The sequence below is a fragment of the Leucoraja erinacea genome, chromosome 9 (assembly GCF_028641065.1).
Source record: "Leucoraja erinacea ecotype New England chromosome 9, Leri_hhj_1, whole genome shotgun sequence".
In the NCBI taxonomy this organism is placed as follows: domain Eukaryota; kingdom Metazoa; phylum Chordata; class Chondrichthyes; order Rajiformes; family Rajidae; genus Leucoraja; species Leucoraja erinaceus.
The window spans coordinates 13,953,646-13,969,279 of NC_073385.1; the positions used below are offsets into that span (position 1 = coordinate 13,953,646).

At 48.4% G+C, this 15,634-nt stretch overlaps 1 protein-coding gene across 2 annotated transcripts in view; it reads left to right on the forward strand.

The window, feature by feature from the left end:
- Positions 1 to 13,430, forward strand: part of adck1 (aarF domain containing kinase 1) — a 453,257-nt gene extending 439,827 nt beyond the window's left edge. For both annotated transcript variants that reach the window (XM_055640181.1, XM_055640180.1), the window contains 2 exons: positions 10,045 to 10,238; positions 12,012 to 13,430. In XM_055640181.1, coding sequence (XP_055496156.1) covers positions 10,045 to 10,238; positions 12,012 to 12,180 — 363 coding nt within the window. In that variant the 3' untranslated portion in view covers positions 12,181 to 13,430. The remainder of the gene's footprint in view (positions 1 to 10,044; positions 10,239 to 12,011) is intronic.
- The last annotated feature ends 2,204 nt before the right edge of the window (positions 13,431 to 15,634 follow it).

The window sequence follows — 15,634 nt, forward strand, 5'->3', positions numbered from 1 at the left end:
AGCAGATAAGAGCGTGGTTCTTTGGCAGGACCATAGACGTGACCCAGACGGCCATAGCCCTTGTTGGTCTGGAGGCGAGAATTGCAAAGGATCCCATACTGGGTTCCCCAACCAAACCCGTGCTCCCCGCCCTGCCTGCGTCCCAGCAGCTTTTGCAGCCACAAGTTCGTTCCCCGCCTGTGCTCCAGAAACAACTACAATTGGCTAGTAGGAAATAACAAATCTACAGTTGGGATGCAGATAATCGGAGTTTTACTATTTGAATTATTCTGTGTACAATCACTCCGTGTCCCTCGGTTAGATTCCAGACGATTTCGCTCCTAATCACCCATTATCCTAGAAAAAAACATCGGTGCTGGGGCCACTGCTCTTCACGTTGTATATTAATGATTTGGACGAGGGGATCGAAGGCATTGTGGCCTAGTCTGACAGATGATATGAAAATAGGTGGAAGGGCAGGTGGTGTAGAGAAAGCAGGGACACTGCAGAACGACTTGGACAGGTTGGCAGATTGGGCAGAGAAGTGGCAGATGGAATATAGTGTGGCAACATGTGAAGTCATGCATTTTTGTAGTGGGAATAAAGGCTTGGGGTATTTTCTAAATGGGGAGAGAATCCAGAAATCGGAGCAAAGAGACTTGGGAGCGCTGGTGCAGGATTCACCAAAAGCTAATCTGCAAGTTGAATGGGTTGTAATGGAAGCAAACTAAATGCCAGCATTTATTTCAAGAGGGCTTGTATACAAAAACAGGGATGCAATACTGAGGCTCTATAAGGCGCCGGTCAGGTTGCATTTGGAATAATGTGAGCAATTGTGGGCACCATATCTGAGGAAGGATGTGCTGGCTCTGGAGAGAGTCCAGAGGAGGTTCATACTAATGATTTCAGAAATGAGTGTGTTAGCATATGATGAGCGTTTGTCAGCACTGGGCCTGTACTCACTGGAGTTTAGAAGGATGAGTGGGGACCTCATTGAAACATATAGTGAAAGGCCTGGATAGAGTGGATGTGGAGAGGATGTTTCCACTAGTGGGAGAGTCTAGGACCAGAGGCCATCACCTCAGAATAAAAGTACATACCTTTAGAAAGGAAATGAGGAGGAATTTATTTAGTCAGTGGGTGGTGAATCTGGAATTCATTGCCACAGAGGGGTGAAGGAAAGGGCGTTCACGTCGCGGACCCTGTTTCCACCATCACGCCCAAGAAGCACAAGAAGCGACAAGACAGACACCATTGTGTGCAGATGCCGAGATGTGAGTTCAGCTCTGGCTGCGCAACTTCTAACCTTGTGTGTGGACTCGATAAGAAGAACATTACAATGGAAGGCTGTGGAGGCAGTCAATGGATATTTTTTTATGACAGAGATTGAGAGACGCTTGATTACTACGGGCGTCAGGGGCTATGGGGAGAGGGCAGGTGAATGGGATTGAGAGGGAAAGATAGATCAGAGGATGGAGTAGACTTGATGGCCTGAATAGCCTAATGGGGCTGTCCCACTGTACGAGCTAATTCAAGAGTTCTCCCGAGTTTCCCCTGATTCGAACTCGGAGAATTACGGTAATAGCAGCTCGTGGGTACTCGGGGCTCTCATGTTGAAAAATCTTCACGAGTCTTCACGAGCTTACCGCATTTCCCGAGTACCTGCCGTTAGCGTTACGAGCCGCTAAGAGACGTCCGGAGCTCCGACGTACCCGCAACGTACATTCTACGTGCTTACCACGAGTTTGATTTTTTTTTAAACTCGGGAGAGCTCTTGGGTAAACTCGAATAGTGGGACAGGGCCATAACTCTGATCCCAGATACAAAAAATATGTATAAAACTATCCGGACTCATCATTTTAGATTCCAAGCACCCACTTTCCCATATAAAACAACTCAAAGCGGGATTAGATTCTATCTTGCCACTCACGCTAGTCCGAGGCATTCTGTATCCCAGTATAATACATCTGGATCTCTCCATTAAACTGTAGCCTGCAGCTCTCAATCAGCTCCCCATTCTACTGGAAACCAAGCTGACTTTGCTATGACATCTCACTCCCAGACAGTTAACATTTAGCGTCGAAAAAGTCAACGTTATTCTGCAACAAAACCGATCTGACAGAATTTGTAAATCTCTGCCCCCCCCCACCCCCCCAAAAAAAAAGAATTTGACATTGTGTTTTCTGTGAGCTGGTATTGATCGGGCTTTGTGGAGCTATCAGTTTCTGCAGCTTGCAGTCAGTCGGCAGCGGAGTGGAGAACAGTTGTGGGCTGACCCTGAGCAGATCTGAGCTGGCAAAGTAATTTTCTTGTCGGGTCAGCAGTCCTAACGCAGCCATTTCTTACACCGAAGCCATTATTCAGCCAGTGACAACTAAGGCTGCGCTGATTAGTGTCTGTCGTGTTACCTTGGTTACTGGCAGCAAATCCAAAGAAGGTGGAGCGTTGTAGATATGCCGACAGATGTTGGTGAAATGTGTGTAAAAATCACGAGGGTAAGATAGACCGGGTAGAACGCACAGAGTCTCTTGCCCGGGGTACGGGGAATCGAGAACCAGAGGACATAGGTTTAAGGTGAAGGGGTGGGGGGGTGGGGGGGGGGGGGGGGGGGGGGGGGTGGGGGGAAGGTTTAGTAAGAATATGAAGGGGTGACATTTTCACACAAGGGGTGGTGGGTGTAGGGAATGAGCTACCGGAGGAGGTAGTTGAGACATGGACTATTGCAATGTTTAAGAAACATTTAAACAGGTACATGGATAGGGCAGGTTCAGACTGATACGGGACAAACGCTGGCAGGTGGGTGGGACAAGTTGGGCCAAAGTGCCTGTTTCCACACTGTATGACTATATAATTGAAGAAGAAATTGAGCAAACCCACATGCCTGTCTTTCTGGCATGTCGTGCTGGAGAAATGGAATGGAATAAGGCACAGTGCAATTCTTCGCTTGCGTACCCAATGCATGGAAATAGTCGCCCATAAAGGGCACTGACAAAGTTACAACGGTAGATAAAAATGCTGGAGAAACTCAGCGGGTGAGGCAGCATCTATGGAGCGAAGTAATAGGTGACGTTTCGGATCGAGACCCTTCTTCAGATCGATGTGGGGGTGTGGGGGGTGGGGCTCGGGAAGAAGAAAGGAAGAGGCGGAGACAGTGGGCTGTGGGAGAGCTGGGAAGAGGAGGGGAAGGAGGGAGAAAGCAGGGACTACCTGAAATTGGAGAAGTCAATGTTCATACGGCTGGGGTGTAAACTACCCAAGCAAAATATGTGGTGCTGCTTCTCCAATGTGCGGTGGGACTCACTCTGGCCACGGAGGAGGCCCAGGGCAGAAAGGTCGGATTCGGAATAGGAACCCCCCCAACAGCGGTTGTCCCACGCAGCCTCCTCTATTGTTGTTGAACAGAACGTACATTAGCTTCCCCTTCTGGGGTATGGCTTCCATTGGTGTGGTTTGGTTCATTACTTCACCTCCTGAGCAGATTGGAAACTACTTGAAGACACTGGTTTATGCCAAAGATGGACACAATGTACTAAAGTAACTCAGCAGGCCCAGGCAGCATCTCTGGAGAACAAGGAATGGGCGACGTTTCGGGTCGAGACCTTTCTTCAGACTGAGACCACGGGCTGGGGTGGTGGAGGTGAAGGGCTCGAGGCGAGAAAAGACCAGGACCGATCAGGTTGAAAGTCCTCGCAGTCCAGCTCTTCACCTCACTGGGAGAACGTGCAAACTCCACACAGACAGCGCGCGAGGTCAGGATCAAACCTGGGTCTGGGCGTTGTGAGGCAGCAGCTCCACTGTGCCACCCTTAAATGTAGGCCATTGAAAATAAAGGTCGTTCGTAATGTAAGATGGACACAAAATGCTGGAGTGACTCAGCGGGACTCTGGGGAGAAGGAATGTGTGGCGTTTCGTGTCGAGGCCCTTCTTCAGACTGAAGAGAGCCAGGGGAGAGAGAGTCTAGAGATACGCATCATTCATAATCGGGTTGATTGGGTGACCCAGGAGGCTAATTGAGCTACATTTGCAGCTGTTTCTCCACCTGTTGTGCACCCAATGTTAACGGCCCCGCATTTGCAAACATTGAAATCGATTTCCCTCACTCTTGCCCAGAGATTGCTCTTAATATCCCTTTATAATGTAAGTGCTATCATCCAGTCTGCCTGCAACCTGGCCACTCCCACTGTGAGCTAATGTGACTTTCTGTCCTGTGATTTACACACATGCGATGGACCTTTATGGCCCCTGTAGTCAAATCCTGCTCATTTGAGTTCCCGGCTATTATCCATCGATGTCTTTCCACTCAACCACCCTTCTCCCCGGGTCAATAAATCAATGGACGCTCTCTATTAGAAGACAAAGAGTGGAGGTTAGCAAACAAAGGCAAACCCAGAGATAAAAGGGTTAAAAGGGTTCAAATATGGAGACACAAATATGACTGTTTCACTCGTGTGTGGAAGATTAAGTGGCGATCGAACCGAGCTGTTTCAAATGATTCGTTTTAGTATAGCTTAGAGATACAGCTCGGAAACAGGTCCTTTGGCCCACCGAGTCCAGCGATCCCCGCATATTAACACTACCCTACACACACGAGGGGAAATTTTACATTTGTACCAAGCTGGTTAACCTGCAAACCTGTTCATCTTTGGTGATTGGAACGAAACCGTAAACCGAAGATCTCGGAGAGAGCCCACGCAAGTCACGCGGAGAACGTACAAACTCCGTACAGACAGCGCCCGGGTCTCTGAGGCGGCAAGCGCTGTCAGACAGCAACTCCACCGCTGAGCCACCGTGCCACCTTTAAAAGAGACAATAGAAAAAAAATGAAGAGATATTATTTCTTCTGGTGGTGAGGAATCAGAGCGGGGTCACAATATTCCCGGTTATTCAGACATGACCTAGAGGTGTCTGGATCTCCCCCTCACCTCTTCTCCTTGCTCGTGCGAAAGGTACGCACAACGTTAAAATAATTATCTTTGAGGTTCAGTTTAGTTTATTGTCACGTGTGCCGAGGTACAGTGAAAAGCTTTTGTTTTTCCGGGCTAACCGGTCAGCGGAAAGACAACACGTGATTACATTCGGGCCATTTACAGTGTATAGTCACATGATAAGGGAATAACATTCAGTGCAAGGTAAAGTCCGATCAAGGATAGTCCGAGGATCACCAATGAGGTAGATAGTATTTCAGCACTGCTCTCTGGTTGTGGTAGGATGATTCAGTTGCCTGATAACAGCTGGGAAGAAACTGTCGCTGAATCTGGAGGTGTGCGTTTTCACACTTCTGTACCTCTTGCCCGATGGGAGAGGGGAGAAGAGGGAGTGGCTGGGGTGGGACTGGTCCTTGATTATGCTGCTGGCCTTGCCGAGGCAGCGCGAGGTGTAAATGGAGTCGATGGAAGGGAGGTTGGTTTGTGCGACGGTCGGTGCTGAGTCCACAATTCTCTGCGGTTTCTTGCGGCTTTGGATGGAGCTGTTCCCAAGCCTTTGAAAGAGCTATGTGCCGTTGCTGAAGCTGCAGCACTGCTTGGTTCAGCACAGACAAACGATAATGGCAGGTGACTACACAGCTTATCTGTTGGAACTGAGCTGTCCTTTAAGTGGATTTGACTTCACTGATACCCGTATCTGTAATAATGAGAAATATCTGCATCCTCTGTGTTGCTGGCTTCCCACAGGTACAACAGCAAATACCTGAGAAAAGATACATTTTTTGAGACAAAGCGCAGGCTCGGCGATCGCTTCACCCAACACCTCCGCTCAGTTCGCATTAACCAACCTGATCTCCCGGTGGCTCAGCACTTCAACTCCCCCTCCCATTCCGAATCCGACCTTTCTGTCCTGGGCCTCCTCCATAGTCAGAGTGAGGACCACCGTAAATTGTAGGAGCAGCACCTCATATTTTGTTTGGGTAGTTTACACCCCAGTGGTATGAACATTGACTTCTCCAAGTTCAGGTAGTCCTTGCATTCTCCCTCTTATCCCCTCCCCTTCCCAGCTCTCCCACAGCCCACTCTCTCCGCCTCTTCCTTTCTCCTTCCTGCCCCCACCACCCCCACATCAGTCTGAAGAAGGGTCTCGACTCGAAACGTCATCTATTCCTTCGCTCCATAGATGCTGCCTCACCCGCTGAGTTTCTCCAGCATTTTTATCTACCTTTCATTTTTTAACCAGATGTCTTGAAGTTTGAGTAAAACTACATTACCCTTTGTACTTCTGAAATGTTTTTAATATATTGCACAATAGTTTACAGTTAAAAAGCAAACAATACAAACCATGAAAGATAATGATCTAAGTGCTCGTTTATAGTGATACTTGTACTGAACTGTGTGCAAAAATGAATTCCACTGTCCCTAGCCTTTCAATCAGAGTATTGAGTATAAAAGTTGGGTCATGATGCAGTTTAGTCTAGTTTAGTTTAGAGATACAGCATGGAAACAGGCCCTTCAGCCCACCGAGTCCGTGCCGACCAACGATCCCCGCACATTAACACCATCCGACACCCACTAGGGACAATTTTTACATTTGCCAAGCCAATTAACCTACAAACCTGTACGTCTTTGGAGTGTGGGAGGAAACCGAAGATCTCTGAGAAAACCCACGCAGGTCACGAGGAGAACGTGCAAACTCCGTACAGACAGCACCTGTGGTCGGGATCGAACCCGAGTTGTATAAGACGTTGGTGAGGCCGCATTTAGAGTATTGTGTTCAGTTCTGGGCACCGTGTTATAGCCAAGATGTTGTCAAGCTGGAAAGGGTACAGAGTAGATTTGTGAGGATGTTGCCAAGTCTCGAGGGTCTGTGCTATAGGGAGAGGTTGGGCAGGCTGGGACTCTATTCCTTGGAGCGCAGGAGGATGAGGGGTGACCTTATAGAGGTGTATAATATCATGAGAGGAATAGATCGGGTTGATGCACAGAGTCTCTTGCCCAGATTAGGGGAATCGAGGACCAGAGGGCCATTTCCTGTGATCCTATGTTTAGATACAATTCTCACCAATTACCATCTAAATTAGATTTTATTCAGCCATTCTAGGCAATAATGGCAGCAATCCTTCCCAGAATACATGGCACATCAGAATACATTTACATTCTTTTTACAAGGAACGAGCAAACCTTTATGGTTCAGAAACGGGCTTGGGCGGCACGGTGGCGCACTGGTAGAGTTGCCATCTCGCAGTGCCAGTGACCCGGGTTCGATCCCGACTGCGGGTGCTGTCTGTACGGAGTTTGTACTTACTCCCCGTGACCGGCGTGGGGTTTTCTCTGGGTGTTCCCATGCTGAACGGGTGATCCATGGCCGGCGTGGATTTGGTGGGCAGAATGGCCTGATCCCGTGCTATAAACTAAACGTGTTGTCTAGGGTCATTAATCACATCGATGTTTGCGGAATGTTGCTGCACAATGATTGTCTGTCGTGTCGCCCACTTTTACACCAAAGACCCCCACCAACAAAACCCACCGGCTGGAGGTGTTTGCAAAGGCCTGAGATTATGAAATGCCTCTCGTTGCTTTTTCAAAGGAACAAGACAGTTGAGTTCAGTTCATTGTCACGTGTACCGAGGTACAGTGAAAAGCTTTGGTTGCGTTCTAACCACTCAGCGGAAAGACAATACATGATTACAAGCGAGCCGTTTACAGTGTACAGATACATGATAAGGGAATAACGTTTAGTGCAAGGTAAAACCGGCAAAGTCCGATCAAGGATAGTCCGAGGGTCACCAAAGAAGTAGATTGTGGCGGTCCCTGGGGGTTAGGCCTCTCCTTGGGTCATCCTCCTCGTCTCTTGAAGGACAGGGATGATTGTCTGCCCACGGGGTTTCCCAGGTCCTGCTCGCTGGGGTGCGTGGTGTTCTCCAGACTTCATTAAACTACTTCTGAACCTACCTGGTGTCTGGCCTTTTGCTGATCTCGTCCAGGCCGCTACAAGTTAGCAGTGCAGCACTGCTCTCTGGTTGTGTTAGGATGATTCAGTTGCCTGATGTCAGCTGGGAAGAAACTGTCCCTGAATCTGGAGGTGTGCGTTTTCACACTTCTGTACCTCTTGCCCGATGGGAGAGGGGAGAAGAGGGAGTGGCCAGGGTGCGACTGGTCCTTGATTATGCTGCCGGCCTTGCCGAGGCAGCGTGAGGTATAAATTGAGTCAATGGAAGGGATGTTTAAGAAGGAACTGCAGATGTTGGAAAATCTACCGTCAATGGAAGGGAGGTCGGTTTGTGCGTGACGGTCTGGGCTGCGTCCACAATTCGCTGCAATTTCTGGCCGTCTTGGATGGAGCTGTTCCCAAACCAAGCTGCGGTGCATCCTGATAAATTTACGGGAAATGTCCAAAGACATTTTCCAGTTTAGCGTAGTTCTGTTCAGCTGGAATTCCCGCCCAGTGGGAATGCCGATGGAAAATCCAGGTTGCATTTCCCATTAACGTACGTGTAGCAAAGCCGAGGATCCACATGATTGAGCATAGGGGACTGCACGTCACAGGCTGCATGGTTTAGTTTACTTTAGTTTATAGATACCACGCCGACCAGCGATCCCCGCACGCTAACACTACCCTACACACACTAGAGACAATTTACATTTATACCAAGGCAACTAACCTACAAACCTGCATGTCTTTGGAGTGTGGGAGGAAACCACAAATCCTGGAGAAAACCCACGCAGGTCACAGGAAGAACGTACAAACGCTGTAAGGATAAACACCTGTAGTCAGGATCGAACCCAGGTTTCTGGCACTGTAAGGCAGTAGTTCTACCGCTGCGCCACCGTGCCACTATGATTTTGTTTCACTGGGGAGCAAGGGCATCCATCACACCCAGGTCAAGGTCAAGGTCAAGGTCAAAATTCAATTTACCATACAGCCATACTAAAAAAGCAACAAGACACACAACTACATAAAAGTTAACATAAACTTCCACCACAGCGGATTCCCCACATTCCCCACTGTGATGGAAGGCAAAAAAGTCTAACCTTCTTCCTCTTTATTCTCCTGCGGTCAGGGCATTCAATCCACCCCCATGTCGGGGCGATCGAAGCTCCTGTGGTTTGGAGTTCCCGATGTCAGTCTCTAACCAGGGACTACGATGTTAAATCCGCAGGCACCCGCGGGTTGGAGCTCCCGAAGTCGGCCTCCAGCTAGTGGCCGCCAACTCCTTCATGTTAGGCCGCAGTTGCGGACAGAGATACGACATCGGAAAAAATTGCATCTCCGTCGAGGTTAGAGATTTAAAAAAGTTTCCCCCAACTCTCCCACATTAAAAAAGTGAAGAACACTAAAAACATACATTTAACACATACTAAAAAACAACAAAGAAGGAAGGGACAGACAGCCTGTTGACGAGGCAGCCAATGCTGGCGCCACCCGGTGGTGACTGCCAAGGGCAGATCCGATGGGGAATGCAGAGGGACAATAGAGATTATCAACAGATGGTGTGCAGTTCTGGTCACCCTGCAGAATGTAGGTTTTACAGATACAGTACTGAAGTTGGCCCTTCGGTCCAACGAGTCTGGGCTAACCCCATACACCTATCCGACACGCTAGGGACAATTAAAAATTTGCAGAAGCCAATTAACCTACAAATCTCCACAGCTTTGGAATTTGGTAGGAAACAGGCGATCCTGGAGAAAACCCACGCGGTCACAGGGCGAACATACGGACTTCGTACACACATGCACCCGTGGTCAGGATTGAACCTGCATCTTTGGAACTGTAAAGCAGCAACTCCACCACTGCTCCACTGTGCCGCACTACAGTGCGGAATTCTGGTCGCACTCATTACAGGCTTTGGAGAAGAGCTTGACCAAGATGTGGAGACAAAGAACTGCAGATGCGGGTTTACACCAAAGATAGACACAAATTGCTGAAGTGACTCAGCGGGTCAGGCAGCATCTCCAGAGAATAGGGGTGGATGATGTTTTGGGTTGGAACCCTTCTTCAGACTTACTGTACCCGGTCTACCCTTGCGCTGTACTGAACCTCCAGAGTGCGTTCCCAATTTGTGTTCTGTGTCCAATTTTACCTGGCGTTTTATCTGCAAATGTTGTGTTTGATTCGAGCGTTCCAATTGTGTTGCAGGATGTGGAGATCAGAATAAAGGCAGCAAAGTATCTCTCCAGCATCAATGAGCTGCTCAACAATGTCCCCCGCCAAATGCTGCTGCTCCTGAAGACTAACGACCTGCTTCGAGGGATTGAGACATCGCTCCAGACCCGGGCCAGTGCTAGCTCCTTCATCACCATGTCTCGCTGCTGTGTCCGAGCTGTGTCCAGGTGGGTTCGAGCATTTCACTGCCACCAACCTTCAGCGAGCCAGGCTCAGGAAGGGCGCAATTTCCTTCATCGACAAAAGATTGCATATCCCGCGGTTCTTTCATCTACAAAGACAATAGACAATAGGTGCAGCAGTAGGCCATTCGGCCCTTCGAGCCAGCACACCGTCATTCACTCTGATCATGGCTGATCATCCACATTCAGTACCCCGTTCCTGCCTTCTCACCATACTGTATTCCCTGACTGCTATCTTTAAGAGCCCTATCTAGCTCTCTCTTGAAAACATCCAGAGAATTGGCCTCCACTGCCTTCTGAGTCAGAGAATTCAACAGATTCACAACTCCTTTTGAAACCAAAAGATCTCCGTTCTAAAGGGCCTACCCTATCTTTGATCAGACGTTCACTGGGTCTTAACATCGCACTAAAGGGCCTGTCCCCACTTACGCGACTTTTCCTTAATAAATATGTTTCTAAGCGACCTTCATCCCTGGGTCAAACTCGCCTGCACCTACACACGCGACACACGGATCGACCACACGACTCACACACACACACAAACACATCGCAAAGGGGGGGGGGGGCATGGAAAGCGGGGGAGCGCTGTCTGAAATTCACACTGTGCAAAGCCAAGGTGATACCCGCGATGAACAGGAAGGTTAAAGACGGCTGGCACAGTCCTTTAAAACAGCGGGGGGGGGGAGGAGAGAAGGGGGGAGAAAGGGGGAGCAGGGGGTAGAAGGGGGGAGAAAGGGGGGAGAAGGTGTGGAGACACTTCTAAGAAGCCAGACAACTTTTAATAAGCCAGAGATACACGGCTGTGAAGTTTAGCGGGCATTTAACATTACCGGTCGGTTTTCCTTGGTTCTGAAAACTCATGCTTACATTTATTTTTCCCCAATGAGCCAATTAAAATGCCCGGTCAGCAAAGGAGATTACCTAGGGCTACCTTGACTACCTACATGGCGACCTCACTACCACTGCACTACGATTTTCTCCATGCCGACCAATTTTTACTTGCAGAAACATTTTCAGCTTGTTGAAACATTTTCCGCGACCAAACTGAGGCCACGAGTAGTAACTACTCTGCGGGAACTCCACTCGACCATGAAGGAGACTTACCAGTGACCACCTATGACCACGTGTCCACCATGCTGCGAGCTTGTGGCGAGCACAAACTCTCCTAAACTCACCATTAAGGTCACCATAGTGGGACAGGCCCTTAAATGTTATTCCCTCATACATCTATCTGGACACTGTGAGCGGATCGACTGTAATCATGTGTTGTCTTTCCGCTGGTTGGTTAGCACGCAACAAAAGATTTTCACTCTACCTCGGCACACATGACTAAACTAAACTAAACATAGAATATATAGAACGGTACAGATCAGGAACAGGCCCTTCAGCCCATAATGTCTGTGCCGAATATGATGCCAAGACCAATCTCTGCCTGACTGCAGCCTCTTCAGCCCAACTTGCCCACACCGCCCAACACCTCCCATCCACAGCACCAGAGAGCCGGGATCAATCCTGATCTCAGGCTCTGTCTGTACGGAGTTTGTACGTTTTCCCCGTGACCGCGTGGGTTTTCTCTCTGATCTCCGGTTTCCTCCCACACTCCAAAGAACTGTAGGTTTGTAGGTTAATTGGCTTTGGTAAATTCGGTGGGCCAAATGGTCTATTTCCAAGCTTCTGTCTGTAAAATTGAAAAAAGTCAGTGTCTACATTGTGTACGCTCCAAGCAGTTTAATGAGGTTTTCTTGTTTGATCGGGCAGGTATGAGAAGGATGCATCAAAGTCTTGGTACGGAAGGCTGAAAATCTCCTTGGCAGAAGCTCTGGTCCTTTGGCAGATCAGTCTGCACGAGATCCTGCTCTGGGTGAAGGCATCATCGGCGTGGAGATGGGTCAGTGGTAACTGGGCACATGAGCAACCTCTGCAATGAAGACTCTCACTGCCAGCGAAAGGACTGGGTCTTTGAGGAAGGGTCACCTATTCCTTTTCTCCAGGGATGCTGTCTGACCCACTGAGTTACTCCAGCTCTTTGTGGTCATCTTCGGTGTAAACCAGCATCCGCAGTTCCTTCCTACACATTGGGTTTCCTCCCTCTGCACAGGCCATTCTGCCCAACTCGCATCTTCCTGACCCATGTGCTGGGTTGAAACTGGCCTGGCCCAAATGGACTTAGAGTTGGCCTCCATCAAAATGGTTGACATTCAAGTTATTACCATCTTGAAAGTAGTTTATGTAGGTCTCCTATTGTACTGATAAGGCTGCTCTACATTCTACCACCCCATCACCCACCCACCCCCCAAAAAACTTTCCCCTATCATAAATATATGGATCCATGCCTCTCATAATTAATGTTTAATGTGTCATTCCTAACGGTCACTGTATGTCACTGTATGTCTTGCGGGCGGAGCACCAAGGCAAATTCCTTGTATGTGAATACTTGGCCAATAAACTTATTCACAATTATTCATAATTATATATACCTTCTATCAGGTCTACCCTCAGCCTCCATACTCCAGAGAGAACAAAAGAAGGGGCTCGACCTGAAACGTCACCTATTCCTTTTCTCCAGAGATGCTGCCTGACCCGCTGAGTTACTCCAGCACCTTATGTTCATCCAAGTATATACAGTCTCCCTTCATAGGTAATACCCTCTAATCCAGGCGGCATTCGGTTACACCTCTGCTGCACCCTCTACAACGCCCCGATGTACGTCCTGTGATAGAGGGGCACGGTGGCGCAGCGGTAGAGTCGCTGCCTTACAGCGACAGAGACCCGGGTTCGATCCTGACTACAGGTGCTGTCTGTACGGAGTTTGCACGTTCTCCCTGTGACCGCGTGGGTTTTCCCCGGGTGTTCCGGTTTCCTCCCACACTCCAAAGACATGCTGGTTTGTAGGTTTAAATTGGCTTCTGTAAATTGTCCCTAGTGTGTGTGGGATAAAATGAGTGTTATGGGCAATCGCTGGTCGGCGTGGGCTCGGTGGGGTCGAAGGGCCTGTTTCCACGCTGTACCTCTAAACTAAACTGCATGCAGTACTCCAAATGCGGTCGAACGGATGTCCCATAAAGCTGCAGTGTGTGTCTACGACACTTGTATTCCTGGTTGAAAATCAACAGTGAAATGTTTGTTTTCAGAATCATCTTGAGCAGCAGCACTAATAAAATTGTGGCAAAATAGTCTTTATTGTTTCTAAACCGGGCTTTCATTTGGTGAGTAGGATGCCTGAGGAAGGGTCTCAACCCAAAACGTCACTCATTCCTTCTCTCCAGAGATGCAGCATGCCCCGCTGAGTTACTCCAATGTTTTCCCAAGTTCACAAGTTATAGTAGAATTAGTCCATTCGGCCCATCGAGCCTACTCCACCATTCAATCATGGCTGATCTATCTCTGCCTCCTAATCCCATTTTCCTGCCTTCTCCCCATAACCCTTGACACCCGTTCTAATCAAAAATTTCTCTATCTCTGCCTTAGAAATATCCACTGACTTGGCCTCCACAGGCCCCTGTGGCAATGAGTTCCACAGATTAACTAGACAGAAGTTCATCCTCACCTCCTTTCTATAAGAGCGCCCTTTAATTCTGAGGCTATGACCTCTGGTCCTAGACTCTCCCACCAGTGGAAACATCCTCTCCTCATCCACTCTATCTATGCCTTTCATTATTCTGTAAGTTTCAATGAGGTCTCCCCTCGACCTTCGAAACTCCAGCGAGTACAGGCCCAGTGCTGTCAAGCGTTCCTCATATACTAACCCATCAAATCCTGGGATCATTCTTGTAAACCTCCTCTAGGCCCTCTCCAGAGCCAGCACAATCCTTCTTCTCTTTCATTTGGCGAGTGCTGCAATGAGGAAGCACAAAACTTAAAAATAGCGGAGTCAGGGGATATGGGGAGAAGGCAGGAACGGGGTACTGATTGGGGATGATCAGCCATGATCACATTGAATGGCGGTGCTGGCTCGAAGTGCCAAATGGCCTACTCCTGCACCTATTGTCTATTGTCTATTAAAACCACTTCAGAACAAAGTTAAAAAAACGCACAAACACAAATATAAAGCAGAAGATCGGTGCTTCCCTGGAGGAGCCTAGTTGCGGACAGTTAAGATAATTTGCTTTTAAATCTTCTTTCTCTTTGGCGAGGCATTGATTTTGCCTGGGGTTTCTTGGGAAGGAATAAAAGATCTGAAATATTAAAACGGCAATTTGTGAAGGCAACTGGTGGGTGTAATTGAATTACTATCGACAGCTCACTTCTTGCAGGGCAGACGTACGACGCCAATTTGCATCTTCAAACGATTAGCTGCAAATCCTGAAATGACCCCGAACCACCTTGGCTTCAGTCTTCAGAGATACGGCGGGGAAACAGGCCCTTTGTCCCACCGGCACCGCGCCGATCAGCGATCCCCCGTTTACTAGCATTATCCGACACACTGGCGATCATTTACAATTTCACCGAAGGCAATTAACCGACAAACATGCACATCAATGCGTGGGAGGAAACCGGAGCACCCGGAGGGTAACCCCACAATGGTTACGGGGAGAACGTGCAAACTCCGTACAGACAGCACCCGTGGTCGGGTTCGAATCTGGGTCGCCGGCGCTGCATTCGCTGTAAGCTCCACCGCTGCGCCACCGTGCCGCCCTACACTGGAGTATCTCCGGCATTTTGTATCTATCTTCAGTGTAAACCAGCATCTGCAGTTCCTTCCTACACAGGGCTCTAGTATAGATGGATAAATGGGTTGGCATGGACACGTGGTCAGAATCAAACCCGGGTCTCTGGTGCTGTAAGGTAGCAACACTACCGCTGCGCCACCGTGCCGCCCCTATATGGCTGATTTACTGTCTACTGTCATCCCAAATTGGGATGGAAATTGGATGTATAAAGATAGATGCAGCAATAAAGTACCATAGAACCATCGAAACATTGATACCAGCAAGTAACCTTGTCTCAAAGATATCCAAAGTGCTGTAGGACAGGTTAGGATCTGTGCTAAATTAGTCGAGAGAACAGCAGAATAATGTTTATATCGTGCTAAAACAAGGTTGGTATTAGACAGGTACATGGATAGGACAAATTTGGAGGGATATGGATGAAGCGCAGGCAGGGAACATTTTGGATGTTGTGGGTAGGTTGGGCCAAAGGGCCTTTTTCCACACTGTATCACTCTAAGAGCAAAGAGATGGTGCATTTCATAATGTTGTTCCCTTGATCCTATGCTTAGACACAATTTTCACCAATTACTAGATTTTATTCAGAACTTATAGGCAATAATGGTGGCATTCCTTCCCAATATGCATGGCATATCAGAATATATCAAAGTCAAAGTTTCCTTTATTGTCATTCAGACCTTTCAGTCTGAATGAAATTACGAACCTTGCAGTCAT